This window comes from Chanodichthys erythropterus, chromosome 2, assembly GCF_024489055.1.
Source record: "Chanodichthys erythropterus isolate Z2021 chromosome 2, ASM2448905v1, whole genome shotgun sequence".
Taxonomy (NCBI): domain Eukaryota; kingdom Metazoa; phylum Chordata; class Actinopteri; order Cypriniformes; family Xenocyprididae; genus Chanodichthys; species Chanodichthys erythropterus.
Window position 1 is genome coordinate 2,128,833 of NC_090222.1, and position 19,190 is coordinate 2,148,022.

General features: G+C 37.6%; 1 protein-coding gene across 1 annotated transcript in view; it reads right to left on the reverse strand.

The window, feature by feature from the left end:
- grik2 (glutamate receptor, ionotropic, kainate 2) overlaps window positions 1-19,190 on the reverse strand; it is a 251,086-nt gene that overhangs the window by 159,683 nt on the left and 72,213 nt on the right. Inside the window, exons 2-3 of the mRNA XM_067391519.1 lie at window positions 9,628-9,795; window positions 8,687-8,944 (exon numbers count right to left, since the gene is read on the reverse strand). Of these exons, the coding sequence (XP_067247620.1) occupies window positions 8,687-8,944; window positions 9,628-9,795 (426 nt within the window). The remainder of the gene's footprint in view (window positions 1-8,686; window positions 8,945-9,627; window positions 9,796-19,190) is intronic.

The following is a 19,190-nucleotide window of genomic DNA, read 5'->3' on the forward strand; positions in this document are numbered from 1 at the left end:
GGCAAGTACTGTATAATGTATACTGTCATCAAAAATTGTAGCAAAATAACTATACTACACTCTAGCTGTAAATCTGATCTAAAACTTGTGTACTGTAAAAAAAAAGCATGCTACACAAATAAACTTGACTTGATAAATTTATCAGAAAGCTCATATCTCTTTTTTCATACGAGAATAATGTTGCCATCATTGATGCATAACATGCTTCTGCAAACGAGATTCATTTATTACGTTTATTTTATGAAGAAGAGCAGCTTGGACAGTCATACAACATTAAGCTAGTAAATGATGACAGAACTGTCTTTTGTGGGTGAAATATTCCTTTAAATGTACAACAGAGCATCTGAAATATCATTTGGAGCCATCTATATGAAAGCTCCATTTCATTTAATTCTTATCTTTCTAATTAGAAGAAGAAGATAGATATGCATAAAAATACGGATGGATGTTTAAAGTGAAATTTTTGGGGGGAAATGAAATTGTTAAGCTGTATGGTCCCTCGATATCTATCTCTCTTGCCCTCTTCTCTATTAACTTCTTCCCAGTGAAATATTGGACTCTCCAGTCAATGAAATGCCAACTCCTAATGTAATGGAACATCACATTCCCACTTCAAAAGGTCATCAGCTGAAAAAATTATATCTAGGTTGCCCCCAAAATTCCATTGTCCTCATTTACTTCACACAATGCAGTACTTATATCTGTTGATCAACTATACAGACCAAACAAGGAACCACAGAATCTATTTCCATTTTGGTCCTGTCCCAAATGTCACAACACTGTAAGGTGTCCCATTTTGATTCAGAAGGGTGCTCACATGCATCTGCTGTGAACTCACCAAAGTATGGACACAAAGGAGGACAGCTGGGGCTATTTGGAACAAGGCCATCATTTGTTTTCCAACCCAATGTTTCCTACCTATGGTTTTGCAAATCTCCAAAAACATTGCTGCAGTTTCCTGCTGAAATTAACACTAGTGGCAGTAAAACCAACAACCTTTATTTCTTTTCACTCATTTTTTTTTTATTTACTTATTTATTTTTATGGGGCAGATTATCGATTATTAAAGACATTTTGTGATGCAGAGCTCTTGGATACGAGTTCTGTGAAAAAACGATAAAATTGCTGAAAGGCTTGTTTGCAAGCTAAAATTGCATGGTTCCTTCCTGATGTGTTCAGATGGTTTCTTCAAATGTTTTTTTTTTTTTTTTTCTCTCATGTTTACTTTTGTTAATACCATCAGTTAGGTTTAGTGTAGAGTTTAGTGCGGGTGGTGCATTATTTTCAAATGCAACAGAGCATTAACTTTTTAGCGGCATTTACCGGACATTTCATTTCCAAACTGCCATGATACATACAATAATCAACATAATGAAACATCGCCGGATTTACGTTAATCTGTTTTGAAAAAAAAAAAAAAAAACACATTTATAGATTTTCATTTTGAAATTGTCGCTAAATGTATAAAAAGCAACTTGATAGTATACACAGTGAACCAACCATGCAGTAAACAGGCGATGAAGAACAACCATGGAGCAGATAATGGAGAACAGACAATGAAGCGTGACAAAGAGAACAACCAGGTAAGCATATCCATAGGGAACAAGAGGAGTCTGAACAGTCGACAATGAAGAGACCATACACAAGTGTGTGTCTGCTGGGTATAAGTGCAGTCCTTAATGAATGTGGAAATGAGGTTCAGGTGAGTGTGATAAGAAAAAAAAAAAATGAAGACATTGAAAATCTAGATGAAGATAAAGAACTTTTATTGCATCACAGCAGTGACAAAGTACATGCAGCACTCTGTCAGAGTCAGAATATCCTACTGTATTTTTTGTGTGAACATTTTATACAGCATTCAACTTCCTGCTCGTTATGTAAATGAGGTTTTGTCTTAAATGTAATTAATCATCAATTAAAGTGATAGCCTTCTGTTCACACATCTTTGGTGTTATTATAGATGTAAATACCCAAATGGTATGGTAATAAGTTTCTTTAAATTCAGCCAGACATCAGTCATTTAGATTCATATACCCTTTGATCACAGGATTGTTCTTGATGGCCCACTGCCACTCCCACGCTAGGTGATATAATATCACTCCAGTGATAATATTTACATATTACTGAGTTTGAAATGAATCATCTCTAAAGATAAATAAACCATGTTTGGGGAAGGAGCATATTCTAACACTTGAAGTGTAATTTGGGTCAGAGCAGACTAAAATTTCTTACTGTGATTAAACTCCAGGGAGATTGAACTTGGTGTGAATGGTGACTGTGCAGAAGGTGAGGGAGAGCTTGGTGTAGCCGTGATAGGACCCTCCTTCTAGAGGTGTATCTTGATGCCCCCTAGGGGAAGGGCAGAGCACATGAGAGACAGAGGACCAGGGTGACCGGTGGTTTGAAAGGCCAACGCAGAGTAGGGGACCAAGGTGGAAAGATGGAGCTGGGGACCATCAAGACAGAGCTGAAGGCCCTGGAGAGTTTCGCAGAGTGAGAGACCTCTGGGATGTCGTCTTAGTGGGACACCTCCATGGCAGAGCGAGTGGGGGAGGCAACTAAGGTGTGGTACCCGGTGATGTGGAACCTCGGCAGACCTCAGGAGAGCCAGCTGATGGAGATGGATACCACCACATGGTTGAGGACCAGGGGGGAGCAGATGGAACTGGAGAAGGTGAGACATCCAGGCAAAGAGGTGAGGAGCAACTGCTGTAGCGGAGACATGAGGCGGCCTTTGTGGCGGAGATGAGGGTGAGAAAGAAGGCCTCCTTGGCCAACGCCATGGGAAGCGACCTCCGAGTCAGTGATCACCAGACTTGGGCCACCTGGACCAACAAATTTGGGACCACCAGACTCTGGAGCTCTTGAACCACCTGATTTGGAAAAAACATGATTTGGAGGCTTTTGCACCACCAGACTTGGGATCTCTGGGAACACCAGGCTTGAGACCATCTGGACCACTGAACGTGTTGGATTTATTGTTCCTCCTTTGCCTCCTTCTCTGCACCAGTATCAATGTGATATTTGAAATGGAGAACTGAGAAGAGCAAGAGACCTCAGGGATGCTGGTGGAACTTAAACCTGGACCAAGAACCACCCAGACCACCAAACTCACCAGACTCAGGAACTCTTGATCCACCGGATTCATTAAAAAAAAAATTGACCTGGGGGCTCTGGGACCACTGGAACTGAGAGCTTTGGGACCACCAGATATGGGAACTCTGGGAACAGTGTACTTGACACCACCTGGACCACCAGCACGTTGCAGAGTGTTTAGAGAAGACTGTTCCTCTGCGTAAGTGTCAACGGAATGCTTGAAAATGGAGAACTGAGAGTGAGAGAGGCCTGGGGCAGATTCTGGAGGCTCTAGGAGAACTGGAACCAAGAGGCTTTGGAAGGATGGAAGTGGACTGTGGAGGCTCTGGGGAAGCTGGATTGTTGGGATTGGGGCCTTCTGAATCTCCCACAGTATAGGAGGACCCAATCAACCACAGAGCATAATCCATATACTGAGTCAGTGTACAGCTGTTTTTTTTCCATGGGCATGAGTTGAGAGATGGGATTGTCCAGCCCACTCCAAAAACACACCTTCAGCATGCCATCATTTCAGGGCATGTGATGGCCGAGCTCAAGAAACTGTTCCACAAAATACTTCAGGGGGCAGACATCTTGATAGAGGGAGTGCAGGTGGTACAAAGGGTGAAATCCTGCTTACGGAAACATGAGGAGGCCAAACATAGGGAGCAAACACAGTGAAGCAACAATGGAGTAGACAAGTGATGGAGGACAGACAATGGAGCATGATGAGGAGAACAACCAGGTAAGTAAATCCACAACAGGAGTCTGAACATACTTAAGGCTGGTTCACACTGTGCGATTTTGGCCACGATTTGGTCATCTGAGACAAATTTTGCAAATCCTAAAAGATTCCTATAATCCTAGCCCAAAATCTGTAGTCTTTGATCTCTAGTTTGACATGTTCACCAACAGCTGGTTAATGACCGTAGCGATCAAATTTTACCTCCAACGAATTTCTGTCAGTGTCAGAAGATTTGGCGCACAATCCTCCAGTATGACTTCTCCTACGATGAACGTTTTTCAAGACAAGCCGTGATCAAAATTAACGATAGAGATGTCTTTGTTAGCCACCATTTCAGTCCGGCGTGTAATGCAGCTCACAGTCACCAAACGCGTGTGGGTTGATGATGTAAAACTCTGACAAGTTTTCATGTGCGTGTCCATTTTTAACGCATCTTAAATGTCGTACAGTCTGACATAAATGACAGCTGAGATCCCACAGTGTGACATGAGGATCATGTTCGTACAGTCTGACAAGCAACCATCGTAAAGGACTATTATAAATCGCACAGTGCGCACCCGGCTTTAGAGATAAAATGACAAGACTAGACAACGAGAGTATGATTGTGTGTGCTGTGTATAAGTGCAGTCCTTGACGAGTGTGGTAATGATGTTCAGGTGAGTGTAATTAAACTCTGGGCAAAGTGAATGGGGTTGTGAATAGTGACTGTGCAGAAGGTGAGGGAGAGCTTGGTGTAACTGTGACCTTAGCTTTGTGCCTAACAATTATGTAGTGTCATCAGCCTATGCTGCTTTGGTGCTTAGTTGGTCTCACTGTTTTAAGAGGTGTCTAGAGCTCTTTTCAGCTGGTCAGGCTGGAAGACCAGCTAGATCAGATGAAGACTACAGAGACACACTGCCTTACAATTTTGCATGGAGAAAAAAAGAAGAAGAAAAAAATTGACCAAGTTGGCGGTTTTGCTGATTTGGCTGGTCGGCCATCTGATCTCCCAGCCTGACCAGCAGAAAATCCCCCTAAAACCTAACCAGCCTAAGCAGTTTAGCCAAGCTGGAAAACCTACTAACCATCTGCCTGGTTTAATTTTTTGTTTGTTTGTTTGTTTGTTTTTCAGCAGGGTTGCTGATTAGGTACAGACATGCATTTGAAATACTGGTAAAAGTTTGCTAAAAACAATATTTAAAAAGACAAAACTGAAGAAGTATTAAAACACACACACACACACACACTGTAGCAGCATAGATTATTTCATTTGCATGCATTGATAAAATGTCTTTAATGACTCATATGGCTTTCTGTGGGTCACTATCTATCTCTTCTACCCCTTTGTGTAGATGAAAAACTGCATGTGGTTATCTTTATTGATTGTGTCTAATACCTGTTTGTTGATTCATATTTAACAAAGCACATATATTTCATCAGCTCAAACGTTTATTAAAACCACTGTCCAGAAGCCCCCGATCATGCAACATAACAGCCCATGATAAATACATGTGGAGAGGCTTCAAGTTCCTCAAAAAACAAACAAACAAACAAAAACAGCCTGTTTGACTTGTAATCCTCTGCGGTTGTCTTGTCCTCTTCTAGAAGAGTGCCACTATAAACCAGTAATGTGAGATGAATGCAACTTCCCGTTTGGCATTAACTGAAGAGGAAAGTGAAAGCTGGCTTCAGACTTGAAGTTCTGAGTGCTTCAGACAGGAAGGTCAAGGTTAATGTAGCCTTGACTGTATGGGCTTAATTATCTGTGACTAAATGTGTAGAGCAGATTTAAAATCAGGTCATATGTATAACAAAATGCAAAGGTTTTATACTTTGAAGAAACATCTACACCCCTGTTGTGTCGTTAATATCAAATGAATTTTGAGATCTGGGAGGACCTTTGAGAGCTTCATCTTTTGAGGATAAGAGCTCCTTCTGTTAAGTTAAGAGCAGACTTAGTGTGATGGAGCATTGAAACCTCACATGAATATCTGGGAGTGGATATCCAATGTATTATTATGCATTTTGATCACATCAAATGCTGGCTGTCAGTTTTTAAAACATCTTTAAAGAATTTGGCTGGAATTAAATTAACTTTAGGTCAAATTAAACTATCATTTTACCCCAGGCATAATTGTCCACTCATTTATAAATGCATTATTAGTTTAAATTTAGCACATAAGCAGTGAAGAGACTCAGATTACAATGGTGGGCATTAAAATGATATTAAGACTATGAATTATTTCTTGGCAATAAAAATGGCAGTTTCAAAGCACCAGTTATCAAAGCAATTATCAGGACATTACAGCGAAGCCCTCAAAAATGATGTCTGTTTGGAAACATGGCACCGCAGCTGTCTAAACAATCCTGTGGGCACTGTTAGAGCACATGATGGGCTATGAAAGCACCACTGGATTGGTGCACTCAAGCAGAAAAAAATGAAATGGATGAAATGTTTTGATGAACGCAATTTTCTTTCTCTTGCTGACGTACTGAAACAGGAAGTTGGGGTGGGACATATCAAAGTGTTTTTAAATAGCCAATAGCCTATGGGGCACTGTTCAATATTAATTTGTGGTAATCAATATTATGCCACAAATGCTGTCGATAGAGCTTAACTTGCACCGAACCCTAAATATTCTTTTAGACTGCAAAGTGGTAATTTATAAAGATATTAATTTGGGGCATTTAGAAACTCTTTTTCAATCCATCTACCTCCCAATGAATGTCGATTTGCGAACACTATTGCTCTCTGCTGATGCAGTTTGTCCTTCAATGGCATGCATAACCTATTAATGTGTTTCCCTTGACACATTAAATAATTTAGCAGCATTTGTTTTCTGCAATGCAGATACACACCATGTTAGACTGTTTTTACTTTGACAGCTCACATATCAAAGTATAAATTATGAGAGCTCTTTTATAGCCGACACATAATGCTAATAGGGCTAATTTTACTCATCGCTGCAGTGGCGTTTGTACATATGAGATACCATAAGCTCCTTTTTTCATTGCTTTGAGTCTGTGCTGTGTCTATTATCAGTTTGCATTCTTAAAAAAATAAATGTTCTTTATTTGCATCTATGGTTCTATGAAGAACCTTTAGCATCTTTGGAATCTTCCCATAGAACAAAAGATTCTTTAGATTATTAAAATGTTCTTCACACTTAGAAAAAAATGGTTATTTTAAGAACTGTTCACTGAAAGGTTCTTTGGTTAACCCAAAATGTTTCTTCTATGGCATGCGAAAAAATGCTGTGCGCGCTCCTGCTCATCTCAAGTCAACAGCTGAGCCATGTTGACAGAGCTTTGTGTTGCAGGCTGCCAGTCCACTTCTGCCATTTCAGAGCTGAGCCATTAGGGAATGCCATTATGGCTATTGATTTGCTTGTTTGCATTTGTTCATGAAGTTGTTGTACAGAATGGAGAGAAAGACTCCATTTGTGATTCTAAGGCAGACCTCAGGACAATCACCTTTTGTCAAATCAGTGTTTTTGAGCATTTAAACATTCTTCTGTTTATTTTATTTCTAACTGTAGCTCATCCAAGCCCATTTAAATGGGACCTATAATGCCCCTTTCACAAGATGTAATAAAGTCTCTGGTGTCTCCAGAATGTGTGTGTGAAGTTTCAGCTCAAAATACCCCACAGATCATTTATGATAGCTTGTCAAATTTGCTCCTATTTGGGTGTGAGCAAAAACACACAGTTTTTGTGTGTGTCCCTTTAAATGCAAATGAGCTGCTGCTCCCATCCCCCATTCCAGAAGAGGGCGGAGCTTTAACAGCTCAACCACAACAAAGCTGGAGAATCTCACGCAGCCAAAATGAGGATTGTCAGTAACGGTGTTCAGCCTTACATTGTTCAAACCGGAGTCGACACTGATGGAGAGACTCAGGAATGAAACTGGACGTTTCTGAATGGTTAGTGGATAAATTGATGTAGTTGCTGTGGAGTTGATTCAACTTATTCACTAGCATGTGCCGTCATGTTCATCTTTTGTGTCGAATTGACCCTCGTTTGTGAAGCAGTCCGGCGTAAATTAGTGAATGATTCAATGACTTACTCACAAAGAGAGTCACTTGTCTTTTTATTAATGATTCAAACTTTTTGAACAAATCAGATGAGTGAATGACTCAGTGACTCTCATAAGGATAGTCATTTGTCACCAATACTTTTAAATTACTGGGAATGGTACAGTAGATATCAATTAAAATCACTCACTTATTAGAAACCGAAAAAAAACAAAAAAAAAACAATTAAAGATGGTTTTGTTTGTAGCTTCTCAATGAAATATAATATGGGAGAAATGGATTATAAGATACCACATGTGAACATCATTAATCAAGAATAATATGGTGTTTAGATGAGAACATTGCTGTAGTTGTTTTCTTTTCTTTTTTTCATATAAATAATTTCGTTTTCACTTAAGTTGTCAATGTTATTGTTAACAATCAGTTAATCAATGAGCCTGTTTAACTAGCACTAATACTGTTAAAGATCTTCTGTAAATCTAAACAATGTGCCTTGCTGCTTTATTGGGCCACATTTATTTGAACACAGTGTCACAGAATAATATTCTGTTGTTGCTGTGCAAAACTGTGAAGGCTGAGTGAATGCTTTGGGAAATCTGGCAGCAAACACTCTAGTTGGCAAGTTTGCTCCCGAGGCGACCTCTGGCATATGGCATATGTACCCCTCACTGTGGTAGCACTTGCTGCCTACTGTTCTAACAGAGCCTGTCAACCAGGGGGGTTTGGCCATACTGTAGGCCAGACGGAGACCAGGGAATGGTGCATAGCTCAGGCCAAAGGGTCGGTCTGCCTAAGGACTGCTGGAGAATAATCAGAACACAGACGATCAGCAACAAAACCGTTGAGCTCTCACCTGTGCTGTCATCGTAAACCACAGTGACCGTTTTCCACTTGAAGAAGTGAACCAAGTCTAAAATGGCTCTGCTGAGGGAGGAGAAGTCTGGGTAAAGGCTGACGTAGAAGGAGTCACGGTTGTCTGACACTTGGTGCTTCCACTTGGTCTGGATGTGCGGCACCCCGAGAGCGTTACAGATGGACTGCACCGCGTTGGCCGAAGAACTGTGGGAGGGGCCAAAGATGGCCGCCACACCCAGAGAGAGCTGGTCACAAGCTGGAGAGAGAGTGCAAAATGAAACAGAAGAGAGAGAAAAATATAGTTTTGTTAATGTATTACTTTCTAGGCTCTAAGTTTCCAGAGATGTCTGCACACTGAATATTATTATGCTAATATAATGGATTGGCTGGAGAGCACAAAACTAATTATTTTCTTTCGTTTAACTTTTTTTGTACTTGATATTTTGTTATAATAGAATGTCCAAACCACATTGTGTTACTTACACTGTCCAAAAACATATTTATTCCAACAATGGTAACTCTGAACTCATTTGCTTTCATTACTCACAGTTTTTTTTTTTTTTTTTTGGCAAAGCCACAGTGTTTTAATTGCATCTTTGTAATCTTTAAATAAACTGGCATTGGGAGAAGTGCAGTTACAGTGGCAGTGACTAATGGAGTGTATAATCATTATAAGAGAATTCAGATGTTTCCCCAGCATGTAAATGACAGATGATTGCAGCCTGCAAACCTGTCTCAGGGGTATCAGTAGTTCAGTGAATCACCCCTTCTGACTCATTACCTAAAACCAATCAATTCTCTCTGCATATGCACCAGACGGCTACTGATGTCCCCCTGTGGTTAAATGAATTCAGTCTAAAGCCCACGTCCCCACTCATATATCTCAGAGCATTTGTCTCTAATTGTGAAAGGTCTCGCTGAAGCTGGAGATGGCTTTACCTTTTCTGGAGGCCTCAAAACTGTCGTGGATGTTTATCCTTTGGATGTCGTATGTAAGTGTGGTGTTTGGCAGTAAAGTTCTGTTCCTGTTGATTGTATTTAAAGCAAACTTAAAGGCAAGTTCTTCAGCACCTGATGGGCCACTTTCAATGGATTCAAATATCCCCCCTAAGAAAAAGAGAAAAAAGGAGAAAAACACGGTATCATTAACTTGTTGCCTTCTGAGCTCCAGTCCACTCATTGAATGTAATATAATACACATGATATAATATCAAAGATTAGTGGAAAAAATGTTAACATAAGTTAAAATGTATTACAAACTTGGTTATGTAAATGAATTTTTCAAAGCCAAAGTTATTGTCACTTTCAGTCATATAACAAGGAAAAATTCCCTTGTCGACACCAGTAGATCACCTAGTGAAAAAGAAATACACTATAGCATATTTTTAAAAAGAGCGCTTATTACAGAAATAATACACTTTGCTTAAGTGTGATCTAATTGTAATGTTTTCAGATACTTAATTGCATATTGAATGCAATTAAATGTAAATTCATTAGTGTACATTTATATTAAATGCATTTATCTGAACCTTAGAGATCTTTTTGTGAGCCTTTATATGAAATTTCATAATTACATACATGACAAGCATTTATGATAAACTAAAATATACTGTACTTTAATGTAATTTCTATTAAAACTTGTATGCCATGTATTTAAATATATTTGTACTTGAACATTTGTAATGATGAAGTTGCAATTCAATTTAGTACATTTCAAATAAATTAACTTTAAAAACAATAACACTAGAGTAAAAATTATAATCAGCTACTCTATGTTGTATTATATACACATCAAAATACGTGCACTTCCTGAAAGCACAACAAAAACTTTAAAACAATGATTTAAAATGTGCATTTTAAAAGTTGTAGTGAAAATATAGTTGTAGAAATAATAGCATAAATAAAAGAACAGAAACATTTGCGATATGGAATCAAAGTATGTAGGTTAAGTGCGGTGTTAAAGTATAATGTCAGAAGTTGGAAGGGGAAAAGAAAATTACAGTTTGCTTTGACTCGACCCATTGCAGCGTATAATAGATATATATATCCAAGCTCCTTACAGAAGGTATGTTTTCAGAGCACTAGCTACACTACAGCTTTCCCTTTGTGAGTGTGCTTGACAGGTTGTATATAAATGGATGCCTTTAGTGTTGGGGACTGATGTGTTCTGATTGGCTGGCGAATCAATCAATCAAGCCCTGGGGAGCAGTGAAGCACAGCATAGAGAGATTGAAGTGTTTTGCTTGGGTCAGTCAGCAGTTTGCCCCTGTTGACTCACCATATGTCAGACTAGAGCTCGATTCAGTGTTTTACTTACACTCACTGGAGCCTCCATCATTTAAATGATCCCTCAAGACAGAGCAGATAAAACTATTTCACTAGCACACTCAGTGTTTACATGGCTCTCTACTGTTGTATTTAAACGTGTAGAGCAAAAGCACATAGGATAGTTGTTATATCAAATAACTCGTACAGCAGTGGGCATTTTTGTCAATTTTTCAGTGAGTACTCGTTCGGACACGCTCTTTCTGTAACAAAGCTCTGAAACATGGGAAACTAAAGCACAAAGAACGCACAGCATTCTATAGTATTCTCATTATAATGTAGGTATATGGCAGATTGGCACTGGACATCTAGTACTTAAAGGCATAATGAAAATTCTGTCATCATTTAATCACCTGAGTTTCATATGAGTTTCTTTCTTCTGCTACAGACAAAAGAAGATGATTTGAATAATATGGGTAACCAAACATTTGATAGGCCCCTTTGACTTCCATAGTATGGAAGAAAAAAAATAGTCAGTGGGGTCCATCAACTGTTTGGTTACCGACATCCTTCAAAATATCTTCTTTTGTGTTCAGCAGAAGAAAGAAACTCACACAGGTTTGGAACAACTTGAGGTACAGTGACCGGGAGGGGACATGTTCGGTTCATTTAGTTTTGTCGGGGCCATGACATATAAACTCATGGGAACGTGATAATAAGTTGTGGCCACAAGATTGTTTTGTCGAGGTAACAACATACATATGTTGTGGCCACAAGATCATATGGTGAGGGAACGATATATTTTTCACGTGGCAACCTGGAATTATCACAAATGGACAAGATCATAATAATATTTATTTTTAATTAAGAATGAAAAATAAGGTTTGAATTAAGGAATGATTATTAACATATACAGTGGGTAAGGAAAGTATTCAGACCCCCTTACATTTTTCACTCTAAGGTATATTGCATCCATTTGCTAAAATCATTTAAGTTATTTTTTTTCCCTCATTAATGTACACACAGCACCCCATATTGACAGAAAAACACAGAATGGTTGACATTTTTGCAGATTTATTAAAAAAGAAAAAAATGAAATATCACATGGTCTTAAGTATTCAGACCCTTTGCTGTGACACTCATATATTTAACTCAGGTGCTGTCCATTTCTTCTGATCATCCTTGAGATGGTTCTACACCTTCATTTGAGTCCAGCTGTGTTTGATTATACTGATTGGACTTGATTAGGAAAGCCACACACCTGTCTATATAAGACCTTACAGCTTACAGTGCATGTCAGAGCAAATGAGAATCATGAGGTCAAAGGAACTGCCTGAAGAGCTCAGAGACAGAATTGTGGCAAGGCACAGATCTGGCCAAGGTTACAAAAAAATGTCTGCTGCACTTAAGGTTCCTAAGAGCACAGTGGCCTCCATAATCCTTAAATGGAAGGTGTTTGGGACGACCAGAACCCTTCCTAGAGCTGGCCACATGAAAGCCCGCATGGAGTTAAAACACCTAAAAAAGGAGGAATGGCAGAGGATCCCCAAATCCAGGTGTGAAAAACTTGTTGCATCTTTCCCAAAAAGACTCATGGCTGTATTAGATCAAAAGGGTGCTTTTACTAAATACTGAGCAAAGGGTCTGAATACTTAGGACCATGTGATATTTCAGTTTTTCTTTTTTAATAAATCTGCAAAAATGTCAACAATTCTGTGTTTTTCTCATATGGGGTGCTGTGTGTACATTAATGAGGAAAAAAATGAATTAAATGAAAAAATTCCCGTAAAGTTTTCATATGTTATTTACAAATAATAAACAAAATATTATTTTAACATACTTATTAATAGTAAAAAAAAAAAAATTAATTTAAATAATGTCACAGGCACAAACTTTATTGGCATGATCGGGCATTTACAGTATTTGAATACAAACTTTCAGTAACAAAGTACAGAATGTTAATTAGATAAAGAAATTTGGGAGATGAAGGGGGAAAAAAAGCAAATAAATGAACAAATGTAACTAATAATAATAAAAAAATATTAAATAAAAAATAACAATCAGTGAATGGATTTTTAAAGACTGTTGGATGGGATTAAAATGTACAATATTTAAACATTCATTGATAAACTTAATTTGAATGCTGTCTAAGCAACATCATGCGCAATACAATATGCACAATACCGCGCGCAATACAATATGTTAATATAATAATTTCTTAATTCCATTCTTTTTCTAAATTAAAAATAAATCTTATTATGGTATTGTCCATTTCTGATAATTCCAGGTTGCTATGGTAGCGCAGGTTGTTTACAAATTTAACTTGTGGCCATGAGAAATAATGAAATAATGACATAATGAAGTCGTGGCCACGAGAAAAATATCTCGTTCCCACGAGTTTATTATCACATTCCCACGAATTAATATCTTGTGGCCACGACCTATTATTACGTTCCCATGAGTTTATATGTTGTGGCCACGACAAAACTAAATGAACCGAACATGTCCCCTCCCGGTCACCTAATGAGGGTGAGTAAATGATGACAGAATTTTCATTTTTGAGTGAACTAACCCTTTAACTGTATTTCCATCTACTTTATCAAGTGATTTCAGATATCCCTGCACAGTTTCCAAGTCATGACAAGAAATGATTTTAATTAAAACATGGGCCTACTTTAAAAAAAAAAAAAAAAAAAAAATGATGAGAAAAAAATAACACTGCTGGATGGATTATTAAAAACATCAATGTTTTTGAAATGGAAACCTCTAAAAGGAATATGACCGTCTCAAATAACCACATCATAGTCAATAATGTTGGGCATTGCCGTTTGAGCTGAAGTTAATGAACAGTAGTGTTATGAATCAACTGGGGATCGTGTTAACATGCAAATAATAGAAGCAATATAGAATCAGATATATATGTAGAACAGAAATAATAATATTGATTTTTCTGCATGAAATCAAACGTCGTCAGAGGTCATCAACTGACAGACAATGGACAGGTCACAACAAACTCTCCCCCAGGAAAAACACACATCAACTATCCATCATCCATCTCATAACACATAGAGCGATCTCTGACAGTGATAAACTGGGGCTTGTATGATTTGATGAATCATTTTCATATGGGAAATGTCAGTTTCTCATCAAGCACCTGACAAATCTGGATTTTTCTGTAGCCATACAATCTCTGTCTATATGTAGTTTCAAATGACAGTTTACAGACTGACCATTCTAATTCACCATCTAGTTAATGGGGCGAGTTGTCACACATTTTAGTCCATGTTTTGATTGGCTGGAAATATAATAATTTTAAAATTTAAGGACTTATTTTAACTGAAAGTTTTAACTGTTTAGTCATATTTTGACATGTTAATATCAGTGATGCTGCTTTAACGTGTCTGTGCTGGCAAGTGACTATGGTAAAATGCATTTTGTGCATTGAAATCATTTAAGGCACACTGAGCCGAGGATTATTTATACTGCAAATGCAATTAAAGATAGTTCACGACTAGATGTCAGGAAACAAGCAAGTGTTAGTGCTAGTCTCCTTCCTTTCCAACAAATCCTTTGGAATCTGGTATTTTTTATACAGTTTTAGTCTTGTAAATAAATACATGTTTTTTTTTCACTGTATGTACATGTTACGGAGCCCCTAAAGGGAGATAAAAATATGAGATGGGAGGGGAAAAAAAATATTTCAATGCTTTTGCATTCTCTCACAAATGTTTTGCATTTTCACTGGCAAGTTTTGAGTTGCATTCACTCGAAATACCTTTGTGTTTCCTCACAAAACTTTTGCGTTCACTTGCAAAGATCTCACAGTTTGTGCAAGTGAATGCAAAGCTTCTCAGCTTCTTCAACATTTGTGCAAAAGCATTGTCAAATGTTTTTTCTCCCATCTCCATTTTTTCCATCACCATGTCCCTTTAAGGCCTCCATAGCTGTTGCATTTGATCAGACATATAACTAAAAACAACTATAAGCAAACCACAACCATCCAATCAATTCCCCATGGCCACAATCAAGCTCCGCCTTACTTTTTTTTTTTTTTTTTCAAAGCAGTTTTATTCAGATGTTGTTCACAATAGGGATGAAGAGATTAGAAATAAAACTTCCGTTTCATGCCGACTTGAAACTTTCTCACAATTTAAGTTTTCCATCAGATCAAAAGTGCTGCATGCTTACCGCAGCCACTGACATGCAGTGACTGGTTCTGGCTCAATGCTGCTGCTGTCAGCTGGCCACCTGTCTAGCGAACAATGCCCTGTGCCTACCTGATCGCTCGCATCAGAGCCACACATGCCACCTCATTCGATAACGCCCTCAGAAGCTGTGATATATTTATCACACAGCAGCTACATAATCAATGGCAGCACAATACATCCATTTCTGCATCCACAGGGAACACTCGCTTACAGCCGAGAACCAGAACAGTTCAGAGGAAATTAGTAAAGTAGCGGTCATCTTCCTGTCTGATAGAAATGAGACTGTCATTTATCATCTAACAGTATCAATCGCCGTAACCACAGTGGGATTTCCTACAAAACTGATCAATATCATAGAAGAAAAGGAACTATAAAGACTGAGTGTGGCTTTGATTCCATGCCTATATAGCCTAAGGGATTTAAATCAAGACTTAAAACAAGATTTATCATATCATATGAAGTTTTCAACATTATTTTCTTTTCTTTTTGCTATTCCTTTCTTAATATAACACACACTGTAAACCCTAATGCTCAAAATACTTAATTCGTTTGAGTAGGACAAACTTAAATTAAACAAATTAGTTCAGTTAAATTAACAGTTATGAGTATTTAAAACTTTCTTTTACTTTTGAGTTCACAGCACTGACATATTTCAAGTAAACTAAACTGTTTTAGTTGCAGCAGATTTCTAATTCCCAGCATGCTTTGCATCAGACTGTCTAAATGTTGAAATAAAGTGTTATTTTGTGTGTTTTTGCATAAGATTAACATAGGGAGACATAAGTTAGTGTTTAATGTTGTGTTATGTTGGGATTGACAGGGGGTTCTGTTATGTTAGTTTTGTAGGGTTACCATTCTGGTGTAGAGTAGACCGTGTGGTTAGGTTGAGGATGGGCTGCAAAACTTTTAAGACCACATATACTGTATGTTGTTTGATTATATACATGCAAGTATATATTGACAGTCTCTTTGATAATTATAATAGCATGTGTTTTTTGCTAACTAACATTTAACCAAGATTTGAATGTGATGTTTATGTAAATTAACTATATGTACTTGAATAGGGCGAGGCTGAGAACTGTGGGAGCGAAGGAATGCCAGTGATGTGATTGTTAATGAGAGACACCTGTGCACCACACTAGCATTGCTCCACTTCCATGGCTCTCGGCCCCGCCCCACTTGTCACAAAAAAATTAAGTTATACTAACTTAAAAAAAATAAGTTAGTTAACTTAAATGTTTTGAGGTAATAAGTTTCCTCAAATGTTTTGAGTATTCTGAACTTATTGAATTCTAGAATCTAAGGCAACCACTTGTTAACTATTATAAGAAGTTAACTTTATATGAATATTATCGTCGTTTTGTTTTCTAGTTGCTGTCCCATGTGCTGGTGGGAAGGAACCATGTTGAGCTCCTGAATTCAGGCAAGATTTATCTTGGAAGACATAAGAGGATTTTAAAGGGGAACAGATGAGGGGTGTGAAATCTCATCTACATAAATGTTGATTCATGCTGGTTTTATCATAAGTTCAACCTCACTTTTATAGCTTACTGAAATGTGCTGTGAATTGATAGCAGAACGTCTGCTGGTCTCCACACTTTCAACGCTGCATGAAAAAGCCCCTAAAAACAATGTTGAATGGGGCATATGCCATTTTATAGATGTCGATGTGCTGATTGAAAGACATTTTATGCATAGTTTTGCACTGGATCAGTATCAAACCAGCAGTAATCACCTAAACCAGTATGAAAAATGCAAAGTTCTATCATGAAACTCTAGATGGCGCTGACTGGTCCTTAACTCGATCTGCATGTAATCACATCATTCTCTATAGGACACAGCTGATTGGTTTCTGCTGTATCAGTAGCCAATGAGCTCGCTGCTCAACTTACAAACACTTGGTCAGCATTTGTTGTATCAGTTGCAGCGTGCTTCAGAAACCCTCCGCCTTCCCCAGCTCCACCTGTATAGATCTGCTATGGGTAAATCATGTATGATATATTGTAAAGCAGCAGCATGTCTTACTTGCTCACAGCAGCGTGTTTTGTGTGAAGTCCTGTACTTGCTCTGCTGCAGCAAAATAACAGCAACAGCAGCAGCAGATCTATTCTGCCAAGACCAAACATATCATTATTGTCATATTCATTACCAGGCCAATCTCCCTGAGAGTTGTCATGCCAGAAATTCATTAATTTAGGACAGGGTCAGAAAATTCATAAATGGTCAGGAACTCCACTTGAACTAGAGATAATTACAGGATATGAAAGGTATTAATTCTTTAAGCCAACTCCAGAGGACATTCATATTGTTCAGAGGCTCTCAGAAATAATCAAGTATTAACATTGTCACAGATTTTTGTCCTAAATTTCCTTGTGTGAAATAAAAGTAGAAACAAATGAGACAGTTCTTACAGTGAGAAGATTGCTCTACAGTAGATAGAGTTATCAAATGAAAGTGGAAAGCTCTGATAGTTTAAAGAATTTGTTTCTTGAGTTTATATTGAGAGCACTTTTGATTGCATACTTTGGTATCTTGGCAGATCAGAGCTGTGAGATTTACCCTGAAACTCTACAATAAGGCACTTTACCAGGGTCTCTTTTCTCAGGTACAACATTTGAGAAGCAGGAGACTTAAAGTTCTGGTGCCAGATTCATGAAACATTATTAAGAATAAAATTCTTCCTGACTGCTATTTTCTTAAGAAAAATTGTTTTTATTCACAAAATATATAAAAATCTTTTTTTCCCTAAAGATTGTTCTTAAAAATCATCATAAATAATCTAAAATTAAAATTAGGATAAGCTCCAACATGCCTTAAATCCCCAAAGGTAATATGTTTAATCAATTTATTAGGCTGTTTAAAATTAATAATTAGTGTAGGGGGTTGGGGGTCGAACATGATGTTATTGTAGTTCTAGACTAAATGTGAGCATGCATTTACTCATCTCACTTGCACAAAAACATTCAGTATTCTTCTAAATAAATAAAAACAGTGAAATTCAATCTCAGAATTTTACACAAACCTGTAATAATTAACTATATTAAATTACACAAATATACTTTATGCATTTAATCTCACTTTACAATGTCTTTGCTGCTGATGTTCAATGATCTAATTTAACCATACTAATAAGCAAAAAATGACTTTATATTAGATTGAGAAATAAGAGTATTGAACTTCTCCTGTATCCTATTCTTCTTTAATCCAGAATGGCAGCACATCTGAAAGGTTTGTTTGAGCTGCACCCTCTACTGTACATGAGTAATAATTATGCATTTCCTTCAGCCTGAGGCTTATTCATTTCACTTTTGGTGTGAAAGGGGTTTAACATTTGCCAAAAATAGAAGTTTTTGTTGTTATTAAAAGGTGAGAAAAAGTCATGCAAAAGTAATGTAACACATTATTTTCATAAAAAGTAACTAAGTAACACAATTAGCTATTTTTTTAGAAAGTAATGCAATATTTAAAAGTAACCTTCCCCAACACTGTTAATTATTATAATTAAAACAGAACACATAACTACTAGAGACATGCATGAGTATTCTGAAGTGAATAATTGTGTTTCTTTCTTCTGAACTTGAAAACGTGAAATTGGGACCTTGTTTTTTATTTTATAGTTGTCACGGCGCAATTTTCAGCAGCACTAAGCACATAGGAGAGCAAATGTGATCACACACATGACGCGCTCACTAAAACTAGTGAGGCAACACACATACACAGATACAGGTCGCTTTCCCACTAGAGAGAGAGCAAGATAGATGGAGTGCAAATAACAGACTGCTGAATCTTGGGACAAGCTCTACTGCTATATTAAATATAACTCTTTTTAACCTGACACAGCATATTAAAAACGAGACACTGAGTGCTAAACTCTGGTCTAACCAGTCACAGCAAATAGCGTGCACGCTTATTATGATCATTATGGCAGACAGAGCAAAAAGTGATGCTGAAAACTTTGCTGTAACAATTGCAATATTGCAATAATGACCAAACATTGATTTCATGATCGGTGTTATGTGTGTTATGTTG